Source organism: Hippocampus comes, unplaced genomic scaffold (genome assembly GCF_001891065.2).
Source record: "Hippocampus comes isolate QL1 unplaced genomic scaffold, H_comes_QL1_v1.1 scaffold230, whole genome shotgun sequence".
Classification (NCBI taxonomy): Eukaryota; Metazoa; Chordata; class Actinopteri; order Syngnathiformes; family Syngnathidae; genus Hippocampus; species Hippocampus comes.
The window spans coordinates 833,867-852,459 of NW_017837215.1; the positions used below are offsets into that span (position 1 = coordinate 833,867).

Here is an 18,593-nt window from a genome sequence, read left to right on the forward strand (position 1 = left end):
TTATGTTAATGGCCATTTACTTGAATGATGTTCTTCAAGGGCCATGCATCTTTCTCAAATAAAGTGGATGCACAGCGCACTGCACGTACCCCTGAAAACAGCCAGACGAATAATAGAATACTTTGAAAAAAAGAAAAAAAAAAGAATGTGCTCAGAATGAAGAAGACTACATTAAGTGCAACATGAACTCCAATCAAACACTTAAGATCCAAGTGTTTTTTTTTTTTTTTTCCGGACAAATAACTAATATATTCATGAATTCTCGCAGCATCTTCCTAGGTCGTGAATGGAAAGCCCGAGCAAGTCGATTGTCTGGATATCGAAGAGGTTAAAAATGAGAGGGGGTGGGGGTGGGGAAGACACACTGGTATATTTTGATTGAGTCGCAAGGATTTGAGGCCAAAAACAAAAAAAAAAAAAAAAAAAATCCCAATTTGGTCATTGTGACTCCAGGGGACTCTGGCCAAGTCAACCGTTTTGATGATAAACTATAAGTCACAGTGCTGAGAGTCAATGGAACATAATGTCTGTTCAAATGTTGCTGCAGAGCTTTCTCCATCCATGGTGAAACTCCGCAGGGAGCAGAGGTAAAGGCCATTTTGCTATGATTAGGGGTTGAAGGTGTTTGCGATTATATGGCGCGGATAAATGCTTTCCACAATATTGAGCTTCTCTCCCGGAGATGTTTTCCATCAAGGTTTAAACAGCAGCAGCAGCAGCAGCAGCATCAAAGAAAACCTCAACGATGACTTAATTCGGAGCCAAATTATGACTAGTTTGTTTTTTGTTTTGTTTTTTTATCAGCTTCTGCCAGACAAAAATATATGTAGAGCACACCATTCAAAATGTATTTACAGCACTGTACAACAAGAGAACATTTCATTTGATTGTTAGTTAAAAGCATAATGCCACTTGATAGATGCCTTATTGGCCGTCTATCAAAATAATCTAACAATGGCACAAGAGCACTGATCACAAGTTTCAAATTCGAAAAATCACTTGACAGCGTCGGACTTGGCTAACTACAACAATTAAGCTAGCAGTTACTACTGAAGTAGTCATTAATCACCGAGCTCATTTTGATCCATGTCCTTACGAATAAATAAATGATGTATCAATTAACTGGGGAATTTGCCTTAAATATGCAAATAAATTAATAGAAAGCGGAGATGGCAAGTGATCACGCCGTTAATTGAATGCATGACTGTCGACTGTTAATTTCAACTGGGCATTGGCATCGGTTAGGTGGGCAGCCTTACTTGTTCCACTGCCACTGGTTGATCTTTTCTTCATTTCTGCACTGATTTAGAGGGGAGATATTCACAGATAGATTTCTCTTTTAGGAGTGTGGGCAGGTGGCGAGGTGGGCGGGAAGTCGGAGGTTACACTGAGCGGCATCTCCTCCAAAGGGCAGTCCTGACTGGCATCGTGACCGCTGCTAGTATAGGCACTGCGAGAGGGTGGAAGGCGTGACCGGTGCTCTTCGCCACCCAGAATGGCGCTGCCATTTGCCAGGCGTCCCAGACTCCCTCTTTCCTGGTAAGGCACAAAGGTGGAGAGTTTCGGGGGGTTCCTCGTCCTGCGAACAGGAGAGGGATGCCCGGGCATCCAACACGCATCTGAGTGGCCCAATTCACTGCACTCGGTTGTACAGTTTCCGGTCATTGCCACATCAGGCAGTGAGCGAATGTCTGTAGGCAGAGGAGAGAACAAGGCATTGTTAGTTTGTTTTGAAATATCACATTAATCAAAGACAAACATTGATGAACATCCTTAAAACTCGTCGCCGATCAGAAATGGTGTCAACGGAACACAAAGAACCCCCCTTCCCCCCGCTCACTCCCCTCTTTTGAGGTATTTGCAGCTGTTGCTATGCAGTGAGCAGCAGTTGCTATGTAGCTGTTGCTATGGCCGTGTAATGAGCACTACAGTGCGTAGTCCACTAGTTGATGTGATACATTCAGGAGGTGACGCGCGGTGTCTCTGTGTCATTTAGGAGTATCCAGCGGCAGTTAGTCCGGCGTGCTTGAAATACTACATCACCGGACCGTTAACTGCTTCAATGGCAACATATTGATTTCAACTACATGCAGTTTGTATTCTGAGAAAAAAAAACAAAAAAAAAAACCCCAAAAAACGTACCCCCCCCCCCCAAAAAAAAAGAATCAACATTTGGAAAACAAACATGGCAACATATTGATTTCAACTACATGCAGTTTGTATTCTGAGAAAAAAAACAACAAAAAAAAACCCAAAAAACGTACCCCCCCAAAAAAAATGTATCAGCATTTGGAAAAATACATAAATAAACAAAAGAAACACAAGACACACACAGAGCACAAATTTTCGACATATCAATTTAACTTTTCCTAATTAATTAAATGACACCATGAACCAGTGACCTAATTTCCACGTGCAAAAAGCTCTAAAATAACTCCTGATGACAAAATAACTAGTGTCTGTCAATAGCTTTATGACCTCGTTAATCCAAAATCGAGCACATAAGTAACTAACCAACCAACTAACTCATAGCCACATACATCAACTAAACAGCGACTTATAAAAATACCGTATTGATGAAGATAACCTCTCGTAAACTCAACTTGAATACCCAACAAGATAAAAAAATAAATACATTTTTTAAAAAAACAATCAAACCATTGGTGTACAATTTAAATTGATGCAAAAAGATCCTAATATTAACCAATATATAGTATGCTGCAAACTTTTATTTATTGATTTGAAATGCCCGCTTATTATGCAAAATGACGGCGAGTAGGCGAAATAGTCCCGTCGTCGAGTGCAGCAGGCAGCTGACTTGTCACGCGGCCTACCTGTTGACGGATGACACTTTTGGCGGTGGTTAAAAGGAAAGCGTTTGGAATTTGTCTTTGTTATCCCTTCATAGTGTGACAAGGACACGCAATCAATGTCTGTAGAGCGCAGAACAGACAACATCACTCTGACACCAGCCGTGCGTAAGGTTTTGATCGCTTTGATAAATACATTAGCGTGATGTCATGTCAACGTTGCACATACAATAAAAAGAGCAATGCGCATCACGGGTGCCTTGTCTGTTCTTGCAGAAACAGGCCAGTGAGCGTTTGAGCGGATGCATTTGTGGGGAAGACGTAGAGCTTGGTGGTTCAGCGGTAAGAATGATGCTGCTTGCACGCGACTGATGCAACCGCAAGAGATGGAGTAGCACAGGCAGTTGAGGCAGCCCAAAGAGCAAATGCCATCTTAACAGAGATTCACCATCAGTATTGTATTCTTGACCAGCGGCGTGATAATTATCTTCCAAAATGTCAAACCTCCGTGGCTGGAATCTAGCCTACGAGGGTTTAAATCATTCATAATAGCTCGTGTTGTCCGAACCTTTGAGAAGATTTTGAGCGTTTTATATAATAAGGACTTTTAAACCCGCGTTCGGCTTTACATCTGGAGAACTCATTTAAAGTACAAATAGCAGCTGTGAAAATCAATTTAAAATATTTCTCGTCAATATAACTGCCAGAGATTTCTTTTTGTTGGACCGTGGGGAAATTTGACAAATGTGAGATTCGCTTCTAAACAACCCCCAAAATAATACTGCCTATTTTAGGTGAAATTGTTCTCTGGCTTAAGTAGTAAGCTCTCCGCAGAGGGCAAAAAACGGCATGTTGCATAACATTTATTGTTGTTTTTTTTTCCTATTCTTTAATAAATAAATCTCTTGGTTAGAAACATCTGTTGACTACCCGGCATCTAACTGACTTCAAGCTGCAGCGAATGGAAATGAAACGTAAAAGCAAAGCCGACGAATGCGCATGCTAAACGCGGATGGAAGTTGCCTGTGTCATTCACATTCTGTTTTGGAATAAATATGGAGAATGTAAATGTGCGGCAAAGTATGCTTCAAGCTCAGCACCGTTTTCTGAACTGGAATGCTCGCCGTGATGCCGTTTCCAATACGAGGTGTCCCAGCTGGTCTACCGCGATTATAGACCGCAGCTGTAGGACATACAGTGTTGTCATGGCGATGACAGCGATGTCATTTGCTTATATCACAAGCCGGTGTCCGACTTTGCTTTTGAAGTTATTTGAAGGTAAAAGGATCCCACGTACATACAAGTACAAAATAATCCGTACTGGATTGCCAATTGTTTGTTGCAATGGCAATCGCTGTCCAAAGGCTGTTTGTTGCTTTACCTTTTGTTGCTCTTAATCTCATTGTTCCCTTAATCCTAATTGCTGGTTTTATGGCGTCTCAAGGCATTTAATTCACAAGTAATCAAGGTTTTTTTTTTTTTACATTCCCGTTTAATGATATCATTCACCAACAATTCTATTCAATAAAATGATACTTTGGAAATTCATTCAATCCAAATGTAAAAACAGAAAATGCATCCATTTAAATTGTCAACAACAGCCGAGAAAATAGGAGACTGTGTCTGGGTGCGGATATATCTCGTACACGGTGACGGGAGTTTATTTCTCATCTCGTCCGAGAATATTGTCTGCATGCATCACTTTGGTGAAATGGACCCCATGCTACAAAATATGTTCAAGGGAGGAGAGTTGAGTGAATTGTTGAGCGTCTGAGCGTGTGCACACTTGGGTAGGCAAAGACTCCAAAAGGATTTCACACTTGATTAAAACCTCTCCACAGCTTCCAGGAGGTTTACTCCACACCAAGCCGCCTCGTGTCAAATTCCGCATAGCTGCAAGACCAAAAATCATTTATGCATCTTTACTCAAACCCGCCCCCCCCCACCCCATGTTGCAAATAAGAATATATTTTCCTTTCCTACTGTATGTGTAAACACATTTATATGACTCAAGGACGGGCAAAGAGGGTCAAAACATCGTTATTGATAGACAGTTTGACTAATTGACTTCAGTTTTTAAGGCAGTGGACATGTTTAATGAAACCAAAAGAAAGCATGTAATGCACTCTGATGCCAAGGACCACTGAGTGCTCATCAACAACATCAACGGCCATAAAATAAGCAACGACAGCTCACAGCCTGCCAAAGTCTGACATTTTCTTCTCGCAATGTCAAAGCGCATATTGCGCTTGTACCAGGAGACAACATCAATGTTCAAAGAGCAGCTATTTTCACACTCCAAGTGTCGTCGCTATTTTATTTTTGTGCTTTATCTCCATTTTCGCACGGTTTTATTTGTGAAATAGTGTCGATAATTACACAAGCTAGAGGTCTAAATTCGGGTACTGCAGCCTGCCGTGTCAGAGTTGTTGCTGTCATGAGCATGCGTATTGTTTCAAGCCCATGCACGTCAGCTTCCAGCGGTTGTCAACATGCAATAACACTAATGCGTATGCTTGTAAGGACTTTTTTCCCCCTCTTCTCTTTAACACAGTGAAAGAAATGAATAATTTATTATTGATGGTTGACTGAAGATGAAATAAACAAAAGAGCACGATCTGCTTGTCGGTCCAAAGCGAACTCCTGAGCCGGTGATCGTAAAGGTGAACATCAACTGATGAGTTAAAATGAGCAAGGATGGGGTGAAAAGGGAGCGTAGAAGGCCAAGCTCAAGCTAGGATGAACTTCCTCGTGAATCATGAAGGATAGGCCACCCCCCTCCGCCCCAAAACGTTCATTTTAACTAAATAATAACAAACAAGCTTTAATGAAAAATGTCAAGGATGTGCCCCACGTTTCATACAATGTCAGCTGTGACAGCAACCCTTTCCCACCAGGTGACCCTTCATGAAAAAAAGTGCACAGAAAAAACAATGGTGTGTACTCAACTTTGTACTCAAGTGGCAGCACAAAACAAAATCATCTGGATGCAGTACACAAGTATAGTTTTCTTTAAAAATGGATGTGGATCCGGACAATTTTATTTTGCTTAAACACATGACGAAATAAAACTGAGTGACCTCAACAAACACATTTCTCAGTGTACTGTACAGAATATAGATGGGTGACCTTAATTTGCAGTGATGTATACCTTCACTGTATTGTGCTAATATGTCGACCGCTCATTTAAAAACCAATGCAAACAACAACCAAATTAATCAGACGTATTCATAGACATTAACTGTTAATTGATGTTCATTATTCACTCTTATGAAGACAATGAAAAATGAGATGTTAATTTCCTACAGCATGTTATTTTGCCGGCACGGTGAGCAACTGGTTAGCACGTCGGCCGCACAGTGCAGAGAGGTGCAGGGTACGATTCCGGTTCCGGCCTCCCTGTGTGGAGTTTGCATGTTCTCACTGTGCCTGCTCGGGTTTTCTCCGGGTACTTACGTTTTCCTCCCACATTCTAAGAACATGCATGGCAGGTTAATGGCACACAACTAAGTTGTCCCTATGTGTTTTTGTGAATGTGGATGGTTGTTTGTGTGTCCTATGTGTGCTCTGCGATTGGCTGGCAACCGGTTCAAGGTGTCCCCCGCCTACTGCCCGAAGACAGCCGGGATCGGCTCCAGCATGCCCGCGACCCTTGCGCGGGGAAGCGGATTACAAAATGGATCGATGGATGTTATTTTGCTGATTGTTAGCTTGCTTTTTCAATAACACAGATGGGTTGTAAACGAGCTACATTTACCCAGTTACTTTTACGGAAGTTACTTTTTGAATAAATTGTGCTAGTCAGAATAGTTTCAATGCAACAACTTTGTATTTTTTATCAAGATATTATTGCTTGTGCAAGGCACGGTATTTGCTTTGGTTCGTCAGAGCAGTTTTACTCTTCGGGTGCTGTCAGATGACTCTTTTCACCTATTCAATTTAACCACGAGTGACATTTGACTCCATTTCTCGAATCGAACAGGGCTCGGCACATTCTTGGTTTCTATTTTTCTTTCTGCCTTCGAATGAAAAATGTCACAACAAAATAAGGCACATTGAGAGAAGTCGGAAAGCCGGTTGGCATCTCTGAACAACTAGTTGCAATTTACTTCTCCACAGCGGGACTGTAATTTTGATCCAGACTTTGTCATGAATCTCATTAGATCGCGCATGTACCTAATGTTGTGGCTAGCGAGTCGCTTCCTGAATTATTTAATGGAAGGCGCATTTAAGAGAAATGATGATGGGAAATAATTGCAGCTCTGTTTTGCAAGTAGAATTGGCTGGCTGATTTGACTTTAACGAGGAGTTGTATTTCTTCCAATTTGCATGCACCAAAAATAATGTCCTGTCCCCAGCATTAGAAGCAAATGTACCTGCAGTATTCTCCATTTATGCTCTATGTGTCTCGTGTGCAATGTGAGATCATGCATCACAAAAAAAAAAAAAAAAAAGTCATTTTCTTCACATTCCTCCATCCCCGCCACCACGTCACCAACTCAGGATGGACCTTCGCAAAACTCCCAAACGCACCTCGGATGCAGTGTCATAACATGCACTCCGCAGCGTAGTCACAGGGGTAGGGGTATTCGCACAGTTTAACCCCACCACCTCATCCCCACCCCCCCTGGCTGACTGACACATGTGAAGGGTGGGTTTGCATGCTGCTTGCATCAGGGTGCCAGTGGGAGGTGTTGAGTGTCTGAGGCAAGCTTCCTCATCGTCTGATCCCCTGCCCAAAGGCATTGGGAGGTGGTGGTGTGGAAGCTGCGTCTTCCTGAGATTTCACACTGCTGCTCTCCGTTTGATTGCAAATGCTGCGTCTCCCCACCGGCTGCTTTCTAGTGCGTGCGGCGCGCGGCTATGATCGATGGTGGAAAAAATATGAGAGCCACAGCTCATAGAGGGATAACAGCCACTATCGTTTGGGAGTGTGTGGGTGATATTAATGGCTGTGTTTGTGGTCCCTGCAAACAGTTTATGTGGTAAATGGCTAAAAAAATTCCAAGAAGAAAAATCCTCCACATCTCAGCAGACATTAGCGCCTGGTTCTGGCTGTCACTATAACTGGCTGTGAATGCATACTGCATTTGTCATATTTGGAAGAAAAACAACATGAAACCGGGGTTTTGTATATCTTTAGCTGTGACATGTCAAGCTTTTCTTTTTTTTTTTTTTTTTTTGTATAAATACAAGTGCTCAGAGCAGTTTCTCACGGCAAGCCGAAGGAACCAAAAACAGCCTTTTTGTTCTCCTGAGGGGTGCATTTTTTAAGAGAAGCGAGACACGAGCACTGCAAGCACACAACACAGTTTTGACATCCACATTCTCCTTGCAGTATAATGCAACCAAAAAAAAAAAAAAGAAGCAAGGTGGAGTTAGTAACCTGACACTTGTAGTTGTTCGTCTTGCATGCATGATTAGAATATTTTCGGTCAAAGAGACTGTCGCCTCAACTTGAAAGTCAATCAGCCATGTGTTATAACGCTTTCGTGTTACACTGCAGATAATTGTATGCATTTATTCAAAAACATGCTTTGTATACAGCTGCTCAAATACAAAACCTCATCTGCCTTTGACAGCTTTTCCAGGTAGAGTCTATTTTTAAATTATCATATATATATATATATATATATAGATAGATAGATATAGATAGATATATACAGATAAATATAGACAGATATATTTTAGGAGGAAGAAGAGGCAAATGACAGCCAATGATCGATTAAGTAACCTTCACTCGATGTCTCAAATTAATACTAATTCAATTTTTTTAAGAATGTTTTCGGAATGCTTACATTCTGATTCCACCGAGATGTTTTCTGAATTATTTTGGACAACTGTCGGTCTGAACTGTCGGAGCTCTGAAATTGTTCGTGTTGACCGACAGTGCAAATTGGGATGAAATACCACTTTGAAAATTGGCTAATTTAATTGCGCTAGCTTGTGGATTCTGACTCCATCTAGAGTAGCTCCTCATCAGGGATTGATAAAAGGGCCGCCTTCACTTCATGGATGGAAGTTTGAAGTGTTCGCAGGTAAGGCCACATGCTGACAAGCGCCTGATGAGCGGACACGGCGGCCAGCGGCATGTCAGGAAGAGCTGCTGTGGATGGTTCGCCGAGTGACGGGACAACTTCTGTCAGTTCTTCCGACATGCAAAATTTGGCCTAAGAAGACCTTACTTTTGAAGACTGCTTTGTGAGTGGTTGCGTTTGACAGTCTTATCACCTTCTGACAGATCACGCTATGCACTGGCTACTCCAATTGAGGAGGTGAGATGTGATGTGTTGGGCAACACCAGTTTTGGGCAAGCCACTTGGAAAATGTGAGAACAGCCAGGAGTTATTCAGTATTTGAATGAAGCGTCATTAAACTGAAGCTAAATTTAAACTTGATCAATAAAAGAAAAACAACACTTAGAAATGTTGAAATTGTACAACGGATCGGATATTTTTTGATTCATCTCAGCTATGTAATGATCACGAACGAAATTGAAGTTGCTTAAAAATGTTGGTGGAAATAGCTTTACCTCATTTTTTGCAGCGTGGGGATTGCAGTCAAGTTGAGGTCCTAGGAAACAGGTAGCCATGTCGATGTTCATGAATTAAAAGAATCAAAAATAAGGAAAAAGAAATATTCACCGCATTCTTTATAAAAAAAATGTAAGTACAGTTTCATATGCTCTCCCTGCTTCCGCTTGACGAGATGTGGCAGTTAATCATTTGATAATGTTGAGTAGCTCTCATAAATGTCATTATATATCATAAAACATTGAGAATCGCCATAGAAAGAAGTCATAAAAGGCTTTTGATCTTACCTGAAGTAGGCTAAATGTAAAATAAAAACATTTGTATGCCGTATACACTGTGGGAAAATCTCAATTCTACTACTTCTGTTCTTTAAAATTTGAATATCATTTTACATAATTATTTTGCCAGCTGCACCCCCGTACAGATTGCTTGTGCAAAACACAGCTTAATGTTTTTAGGCCTTTTGACATCACTGATGTTGGACCTCAAGCTGCAGCTGAATAAAACCAAAAACATACTTTTTGAGCGGTTTATTCCTGCGAAATATCGCCGTGATTGTTCAACGGAGTGTTTAATCACCCGAACCTTTGCTGATGAATGTGACATTTACTTGGAGAGACGAAGAGCGTCTATTCCTATCTCTCCCCGATGATTTTTTTTTTTCTTCTTGTAGTGATTCTTTAATGGTCTCAGCCTCTGAAGCATTTGAAGGTTTCAGACGTTTTATGTTTTCACTCTATTGACCCGTGTGCCATTGTGGCATCACCTTAAGGCCCCAGTGAATCCATGATGCCTTAATGTGCAACAGTCAAGTGACTCCAAATATTTGGGCCTACTGCTAATGTTTTTTTTCCCTTTGAAGAAAACGTTCTACCTACGCTATACAGAAATAGATTTTTCGACTGAAGTTCCAATGGGGTAATGTTAATTTCCTCCCACATAGTGCTTGCATGTAACACTCACGCATGCACATTTGTCATTGCCATAAAAACAGAAATAAAGAAATCAACGTCAGCAGATATGCTGTCAAACATTTCCCTTCTAGGATTCTACAGGGAAAAAAAAAAAGCTATTCCCAACTCTGCCTATCATTCAATCATTGATCGTGTTGACACGTCTTCCATGAACCGTTTGCTCCCCCCCCCCCCCATATTGATCGTCATGCATCCCTTGGTTAATTCTATCTTTGATCGCAACAGTATGAGACATCGTAGGATCGAGCAAGCTACAGAGTTGTTTGAGTGGAGTACAAGTCGGAGAAGGTTTTATAGTCAGAATCTACAGGCCCATGCCTTGTGTGTATCAGATTTCCGACATAACACATATGAAAGTCCAATTGAAAGGGCAAAAGAACACAATCGCAACTCAGCCAATCCTCATTGATTGTTTCTCTCAGAAAACGGTTCGAGGCAAGCAATGTCATCACAAGAATTGAATTGCAATGTACACCAGACCTACATGGGAGTTTGTAAAACCAGTCTGCATGAACTTTGAAGATTTGGAGAATGCCTTCACTGAGTCTTGTTTTGGATTTTTTAGTTTATGTGGTACCAAACCAATGATTCCACCTTGGAATGCTCCCCGATGGATGAATGTATGGATGTATGGATGATGGATGGCCGGACGGACAATTTTTCAGCAACATGAGCAGCAGTGGGAGCCACAACATTCACCACAGCTGCGCGCACTGCACGACAGTATCGTGAATCAGAGTCCTCACCTCCTTTAAACTGCCATCAATGAACATGTTGAAAAATATTTTGAGGAAAAAAAATTGAGGGACTGAACAAATTATGACACCTGCACTTTGGTCCCAAAATTAAGCGATAGAAATGCAGCAATGCTTTTGCTGGGACTAAAATGAAACATTAATAAATATAGGCAGACATTTGGTCATGCACACTGTATGAGTCTGCGTTTGCCCATAATCGTCTCATTTCAATGTTGTAGATATTTTTTCGATACGAATAATGTTGTTGTTGGTATTTGACTACATCTACACATCTGGGAGATTAGTATATTCAAATGAATATATGCATTAAGAAAATTAGGAAGTACACCCCCACACCGCTCCCCAAAAAATCTATGAAACAAAGGCACATGAGTAAACATCAGTCTTTTTTATGGCTGTACCTGCCATCTGTTCTTCAGTGTCTGTGTATGATGGCTACCTCATTTTCCTGCCAGACACAGTTTCAAAGAAAATAGCTCATCAAGATGAGTGACAAGTGTAGATGCCTTGCAATATATTGCTTCAAGTGCAATAGACCCCTGGTTTTCACCGATGAATTGCAAGAGCTACAAGAGTCTCCGACAGAAACCCTCACAAATCAGTGACAATATTCCAGTGGTGCGGAGTCGACTGCCTAATTAAAGCAGACAGTCAGTAGAAAGCTGGCTTGGGAAGAAAGTTTCATTATAGAAAATTTCTGTCAGGATACTTGAAGAACAAGAGCTCTTCGGGGACAATTCAAGCGAAAAAGTGTGCTCTGAAAGAAACGAGTTCCAAACGACGGCAAAGGGATTCGTGAGATTTGACACTATTCAAAAGAGAATTGTCGCATTTTGTTTTCGCCGCACAATGGAATAAAAGTTAAGGCGCCCTGGATAAAAAACATGCATGAATAGCACCAAGGCTATGGGGGTCAAACTCATGTCATATTGCTGAAGGCATGTTGAACATCGATATATGAACAGTGTACAGTAAATTAGGAATTGATCCTTTCGCAGGAAGGTTATTTTCATCTCGGAGGAAAATGAACATAACGATAATGCGGTGACATTACTTATGACGGTGTGTACAGTCCTGATTGCGTTTGGACAGTGAACTGCGGTGGATGTGGCAATATCCTCAATTGACTGAAGACACTCCAGTCTTCTGTAACCCACTTGAAAATCAGGGAATTCATGTCAGAGCAATACAGTGTGAATCCAGTCCCTCGGGTTCTTTCCATCATTAAGGGTCAGAACACTAGTGAGAGGGAGTTTCAGCAGCTCTTGGTAGCCAACAACGCAGCGCGGCAGGATGACCCCTTGGGGCTTTTCTCTGATGCCTGCCTGAAACCGCTTGACAAACTGAGGTTGAAGTGGGTCTGCCCCCCTCACTAGCATTGCCTCCAAGATGCGTAGCGCTCGAACCTCATCCGCAAATCACATATGCGGTGACACTTAACAAGACCCCTCCTCGGGCAGTCAATTTGGCAGACCACGCTGCGCCATGCTGGATGTTCCTGCACACCGAGGGCATTTTTATTTCTTTTTTTTTTTTTTACAGGCCCCCAGCGCACCTGACAATTTGGTGACTGAAATTAGACGATACTTTGGACCAGTTCAAAGCAGGTCTAAGTTATGGTGAATTTGATCGAGGTGCAGGCAAACAGATTCTGCGTCCCGCCGATATGTGTGCTGAATGTCATCATTTCATTCATAAATCAGACAAGCGCTTGCACTGAAGCCCTCTGAATCACTGAAGAATCAATTCATTGAATGCATTAGTGTTTATATCATTTTTATTACATGTTTACACCACCCTGGGCCCTGGCACAGTGTGCAGGTGGGTGACATATGTACACCGTAGACCGCAAATGTACTTTGGATCTCCTTCTTGGACTACGGCGAGTCCGTTTCTGTTTCCGTCAAGTCAAAGACTCTGCGTCTCGCTTGCTCTGAATTTATAAGGAATGGGAGGAGCTGCGTCCATTGGCCCGAAAGCAAGTTATGTTGATTCCCACAACAGTGCAAACCGCACCTATCTACAAAAATACCAAAAGAAAAAAAAAACTCCACTCATGTGCACAGTTACACTGTGCTTTGCGCTAGACTTGCGCTGAGCATGAAAATAGGGCTTGTAGCAACCACTGTTTTAATCACAGGGTTTCGCAGCGAGAATTTGTAAAGTTTTCTTTCATGTTATATGTAATCATGAATGCTGCATCAATAAATGTGTATGGTCCTGTACTTTGAAAACCACATTCCATATACACCCCCACCTCCAAAACTGCCGCTTCAGCGCACTGTTGTTCGTGTATGTGGCGAGAGATGACAATCCAAACCGGAAGTACATCGTGTGAGACCCCAGAGAGAATTTAATTTCACTCAGCAAAATAACTGCAAAAAATGTATCCTGCCCATCTAAAAAAGACAACAAACAGAAATCCAAATACAAGGATTTTTCATCGTAATATTTCATTTTCATTGTTTAATTTCTGCCCCTTCTAAAGTGACTCAGCTAGGCCGGGGGGCACAGTCTATTGACGAACCGCCACTGATGAGAACGTGCAAAGCTCGGGGATACTGACTAAGGCACCACTCACTCATGTTGTTAGCTCAGTGCAAAACCCAGAAAATTTGAGCATGACTGTGGTGTTAAAACCACATGGAGCCTAATGTCTGGTGTCCTTTTTTTATGAGTATATAGTTTTTTATAGTTATTTAGGAAACTAATCAGGGGTTTTATCATTTGACCACTGTCATTCATGTGTTGGTAAAAGCCTGTGTGCAGTACATCATAATTTAAGTCAAGGTGCTTCTCCATTGTGTGACAAATAAAGGTTTTCTTATCTTTTTTTATATTTGTTTTTAACCCTTTGTTTTGCTTGTATTTTTTCAAACATCATTGCATTCATGTACTGTACATATTTTATCAGCGTTTTCACAAAAACATCCAAGATAGAATCAAAGTAAAAAAATATAGATATACATTTTTCATTGAAAAATATGATCATCACCGTTGTTATTCACGTCAGCAGGACAGAATGATGAAACTACAGAGAAATCACTTTAACGCGCAAAAGATGGTGAAATGTAATTGGAGGGGGTAGATTTATTGAGATAATGAGGATTCTATTCCGGTTCTTTCTAAAGTTCACATGTGGCTGCAATCTCCACTACTCTATTAGGTGTCAGCTCATATTTAAAATCAGACCAATTTTATAATTTGCTTCAGTTAATAGTCTATGTCTCATATTACCCCATTCAGAGGTTTGGCCTTTCTCCTGTGATACGATTATTATGGTTATCTACAGTCTGGACCAAATTTTTAGTGTGTAGGTGAACTGTTTGTGATCATCCAAGCAAGATCTTTGAAAAAAAATTTAATATACATAAATTTATGAATATTGTGATGACTTCACACATCAATGTTTCCGATTCGGACCCAGATGCAATGTTTCTTAAAGGCCCCTGGCACAATAGGGTGTTGATAAGACATTGTCTGTCTCTGGTGTCAAAGCCGAATCCAGGTTAGAAAGTTTAATTCTGCTCCAGTTAGGCTCTTCCAGTGACCTATTTGCTCGGCAGTAAAATTACAAACAAGCGGGCGGCAACAAACAGCAGCAGCACAATGCACATGCTAGTATGATGTCAGAACTATAGGCGTATTACTCAAGACAACTTGCCACAGGGGACCACTTGATGGGGTTTCTTTCCCGTAGACGCCGCTTACCAAAAAATAAAAAAATCAGATGGCTTTTCATTTCTGGTAGCAGATCCAGCGGTTGGTCCGGACAGGCGTAGCCCACTCTAGTATTAGCTAGAAAAACGACATGACACCTGGACGAGGACACCTGCATCTGTGCATTAGTGTCAGATTATGGCACCAGGCAGGGACCCAAACTGTGACGCACAGGCCAAAAAGCCCCATTAAGGTGACATTCGCTCACTGCATTGTCTTCCTCCTTTATCTCCATGCTTACATATTTTGCTCATTATTCTCATATGAACACATCACAGATTGTTGCCAGGAAGGGGCAATAAAGGCTGAAAAGGTTGATCCCTGCATGATATGAGTATAGTAGTCATTAAAAGCAGAAGAAAATCCCTGACAGGAGTTCAAAAAGAAAAAACATTTGACGCTACATGCATCCTCTGAGAGATCTGAGGCTGGAAAATCAGACAGCATTTCTAAAGAACCTCATTATCATGCAAATGGCATTCATGGCATTTAATCTCACCCTACTTGGTATCCCACATGGCGATGAGTCCGCATGGAGGAAGTGACAGTGAGACCGCACGCGAGGCAAGCGTCCATATCAAAATTCCTCCATCTGTGGATGGTGGATGTTACTATTTTTTTTTTTTTCCCGGCAGACAAAAGGCTCTTCACAACCAAGCTACTGTATACGCGGTAAAAGAGCCGATTCACAGCAGGCTCCGAATTCCTCACTCTGGCGATTGACCAATCAGAGCTATTCACGGCAAAATTACGCAAGTAGAAGACTTGCCAGTCATGGCAAAATAACCACTGCCTATTTACAAAGTCATACGATTTATGATTGTTCTATCTAAAATGATCTCTGATATGACTAAAGACTCGAATGCTATCACCCAGGATGGTGAGCGAAAAAAAAAAATACAAAACGGAAGTGACTTCAATGCAAGCAACTTAAAGGAAATGTGTGTTCGACGCCGCCTAAGCCACGGCAAGGTGCGCAGCAACTCGGCCAAAGTCGGTCAGCGAGTTATGCATTTACAGAGCCCGTCGCCATGGGCCGCTCCCCTTCCCTCCTGCTGGGCGCCCGCGGCATCCACTCTGAAAATGCGCCGGGCCCTTTACGCGGATCTCCCCAGCTGTAGCGTTTAGCTGGGACTGCGCGTTGGCGGCGATCACTCTTCGCGGGGTTAGCCGGGCCATCTCAGCTGTGCGCGAAGTGTGGCTGCACTTTGTTGAACTTCAACATGTCATTAAATATCAAAGAAGGTTGCACTTCAAATATGATAAAATACCTCCTGCCTCAACTGCCTCTTACGATCGGCTTCTACGCTCATCTTTGCACCACACCGACCCCACCAAAGTCAGAATCTATTAGTATGTCTAATGCCAACATCGAGCCAAGTTAAACTAGAACTTAAACAGTACAAATGCAAATCCCCAGCTAATATTTAGCTTATAATATACACAGAATATACATGCATATAAATGTACGTAAACATATGCTGTTTATGTTTACGTGGACTTATATACATGTTACATCATTCTTTTGTCTCCCTCAACTGCAGATGTATATGTCATACATTTTTTTTTCTTTATAAAGAAAAACAACACTTAAGCCCAGTGTTCCAAGTTGAAGACTTAAACAGAAGGTAAAAGAAACAAGAAGTAAACAATGACTGACGCAAAGCTAAACGTGCAACTGATGGTCAGCCATGACTTATAACTCTTTTAACAAGATCGTTCCCCGCTGTTGCTTGTGTGGTGGAATCTCCAAAGCGATGCTGAGTAAATTAGGCCATCCAATAAAAAAACTGGAACCAGAATTATCCACATTCAAATGATGCCCAACCCTAGAAAAGTATCAATGCAATCATGATTTGGCGGTTTGAGGTTGAGCGATGACAACCCTCCCCTCTCCCTTATATAAACACCACTCCTTCAAAAGTATTGAAAAAGTGAGTGCAATCATTTCATATTATGCTGTACAGCACTGAAAACATTTTGATTTGACAGCAACGGATGAATATAAGAGAATAACATTCATTCTTTCCCCTATATATATTAACACACACACGTACTCTTCTGAGACACAGTATGACGGCCCAGAGTCCCTAAGCCAGTGTTGGCCTCACTGAACTTCCAGCCTGAGTATTTTGTGTCAGCGACTACTGAAGCCTCATTGCTCTTGACCCGCCGATTCCTATCAGCTGCTTCCAGAGTCCCACAGGCCAAAAAGCCAGATAGGACTACTTTTTAAGCTTCAGAACATCCCTCACTATCGGTGTCTACAAACGGGTTCATGGATTACCACCACGATAGGCACAAACCACCTTGAACTTATAGCTCAGGTTGGCTTTCTCAACAATGGAGGCACGAAACATGCCACACTCAGACTGAGTGTCCCCTGGGATGTGGTTCCGTTGGAAGTGAGAGTTGGAATTCATTGTGACAGGGGAATCAAACAGACATTCCCAGCAGACCTCCACCATACGTTTGGGTCTGGCAGGCCTGACCGACATCCTCCCCTACCATTGGCACCAACACTCAACCAAGGTGGTGATCATTTGACAGGTCCACCCCTTTCTTTGCCTCAATGTCTAAGACGTACAAACCCAAATCCAATGGCACGACTACATGAAACTACGGCTTTGCATTTCCTGCTGACAGGTGCACATATGGACATTCTTATGCTTGAACATGGTATTGTATTATGGACAATCCATGATCAGCACAGAAGTCCAGCAATAAAAGCACTTGCCAGGTTCAGATCAGGGGTCGGCATTCCTCCCAAACATTGCTCACCTAAGCAGGCGAAGGGAGGCTACCCAGAGGAAGGCTCTGGTGCCCTGCGTCCAGGCAAGGGAAAACACAATCCATTTACGGTTTTCTTCAAAGGGTGTTCTGCAAACGGACCCGTCTGCCCCGGTGACCCTACCAGGGGCATAAACGTGCGGCGACTATGCTCCTCGGATCATCGGGACACAAAAATCAGGGGGGATGAAACAGACCCTTGCAGAGTTTTTGGGTGAATCTTAGACACAATTCCAAGATCTAAAATTTTGGCCTTGCCATGATGTCACACATCGCATATGATTCTTTAATGGCAAAGGCACTCTACATAAATAGGTTAGCTACTGTTAAAGTTCCACTTGTATGACGGAATCGACATACCTGTCGATATTCGTCGGGCTCAGAGATGCAAAGGGGGAGAGTTTGAGGTTCGTATTGCATTTGATTTTACTTTAATAGAGTGACACATCATGCTCCCCACCTCATTTCATGCCTGCCAGTCATCTCCACTGTGATGAACACAACCCCGCACCAGTGCAGCCTGTCACCCTGCCACTCAAAAGCTTAAAAAGAACTTCATGTCACTATTCAGGTGGAGCTGGGGAGAATTTCAGCTGTCGCTTTTGATTTTTCTGTCTAAACCTTCCTTTTATCTGGGCTCTGGGTTATCTCCCTGAAGTGGGAATCACTTTTTAATTGGGTCTATCCTTGGTTAGCGGCTCATCACAACATCCCCCCCGTCCTATGTGCATGCCCGATGGGTTTGCATGTCAGAGACTCTTAGTCCCCACTTCCTGTCACAATCTAACATCTCACACATCTTGTGCCATCTTTTCATTCTGTAACGGCTCCATCTCCATTCACAGTCGGGCTCTCCTGCTGCTGACAACAAAGAGGGCCCTGTCTGACTAAAACCTGCATTCTGCAGATGGGCAAAACAGGAGCAAAAATAGAAACGAAAATAAGAAGATAGAGAAAAACAGATCATATGGAAGATGTAATAAGAACAAATTGTGCTTTATTGAGATG

General features: G+C 42.1%; 1 protein-coding gene across 1 annotated transcript in view; it reads right to left on the minus strand.

The window, feature by feature from the left end:
- Positions 1-377: 377 nt before the first annotated feature.
- Positions 378-18,593, minus strand: part of pcdh1a (protocadherin 1a) — a 93,365-nt gene continuing 75,149 nt past the window's right edge. The window contains exon 5 of the mRNA XM_019858903.1: positions 378-1,691. Coding sequence (XP_019714462.1) covers positions 1,321-1,691 — 371 coding nt within the window. The 3' untranslated portion in view covers positions 378-1,320. The remainder of the gene's footprint in view (positions 1,692-18,593) is intronic.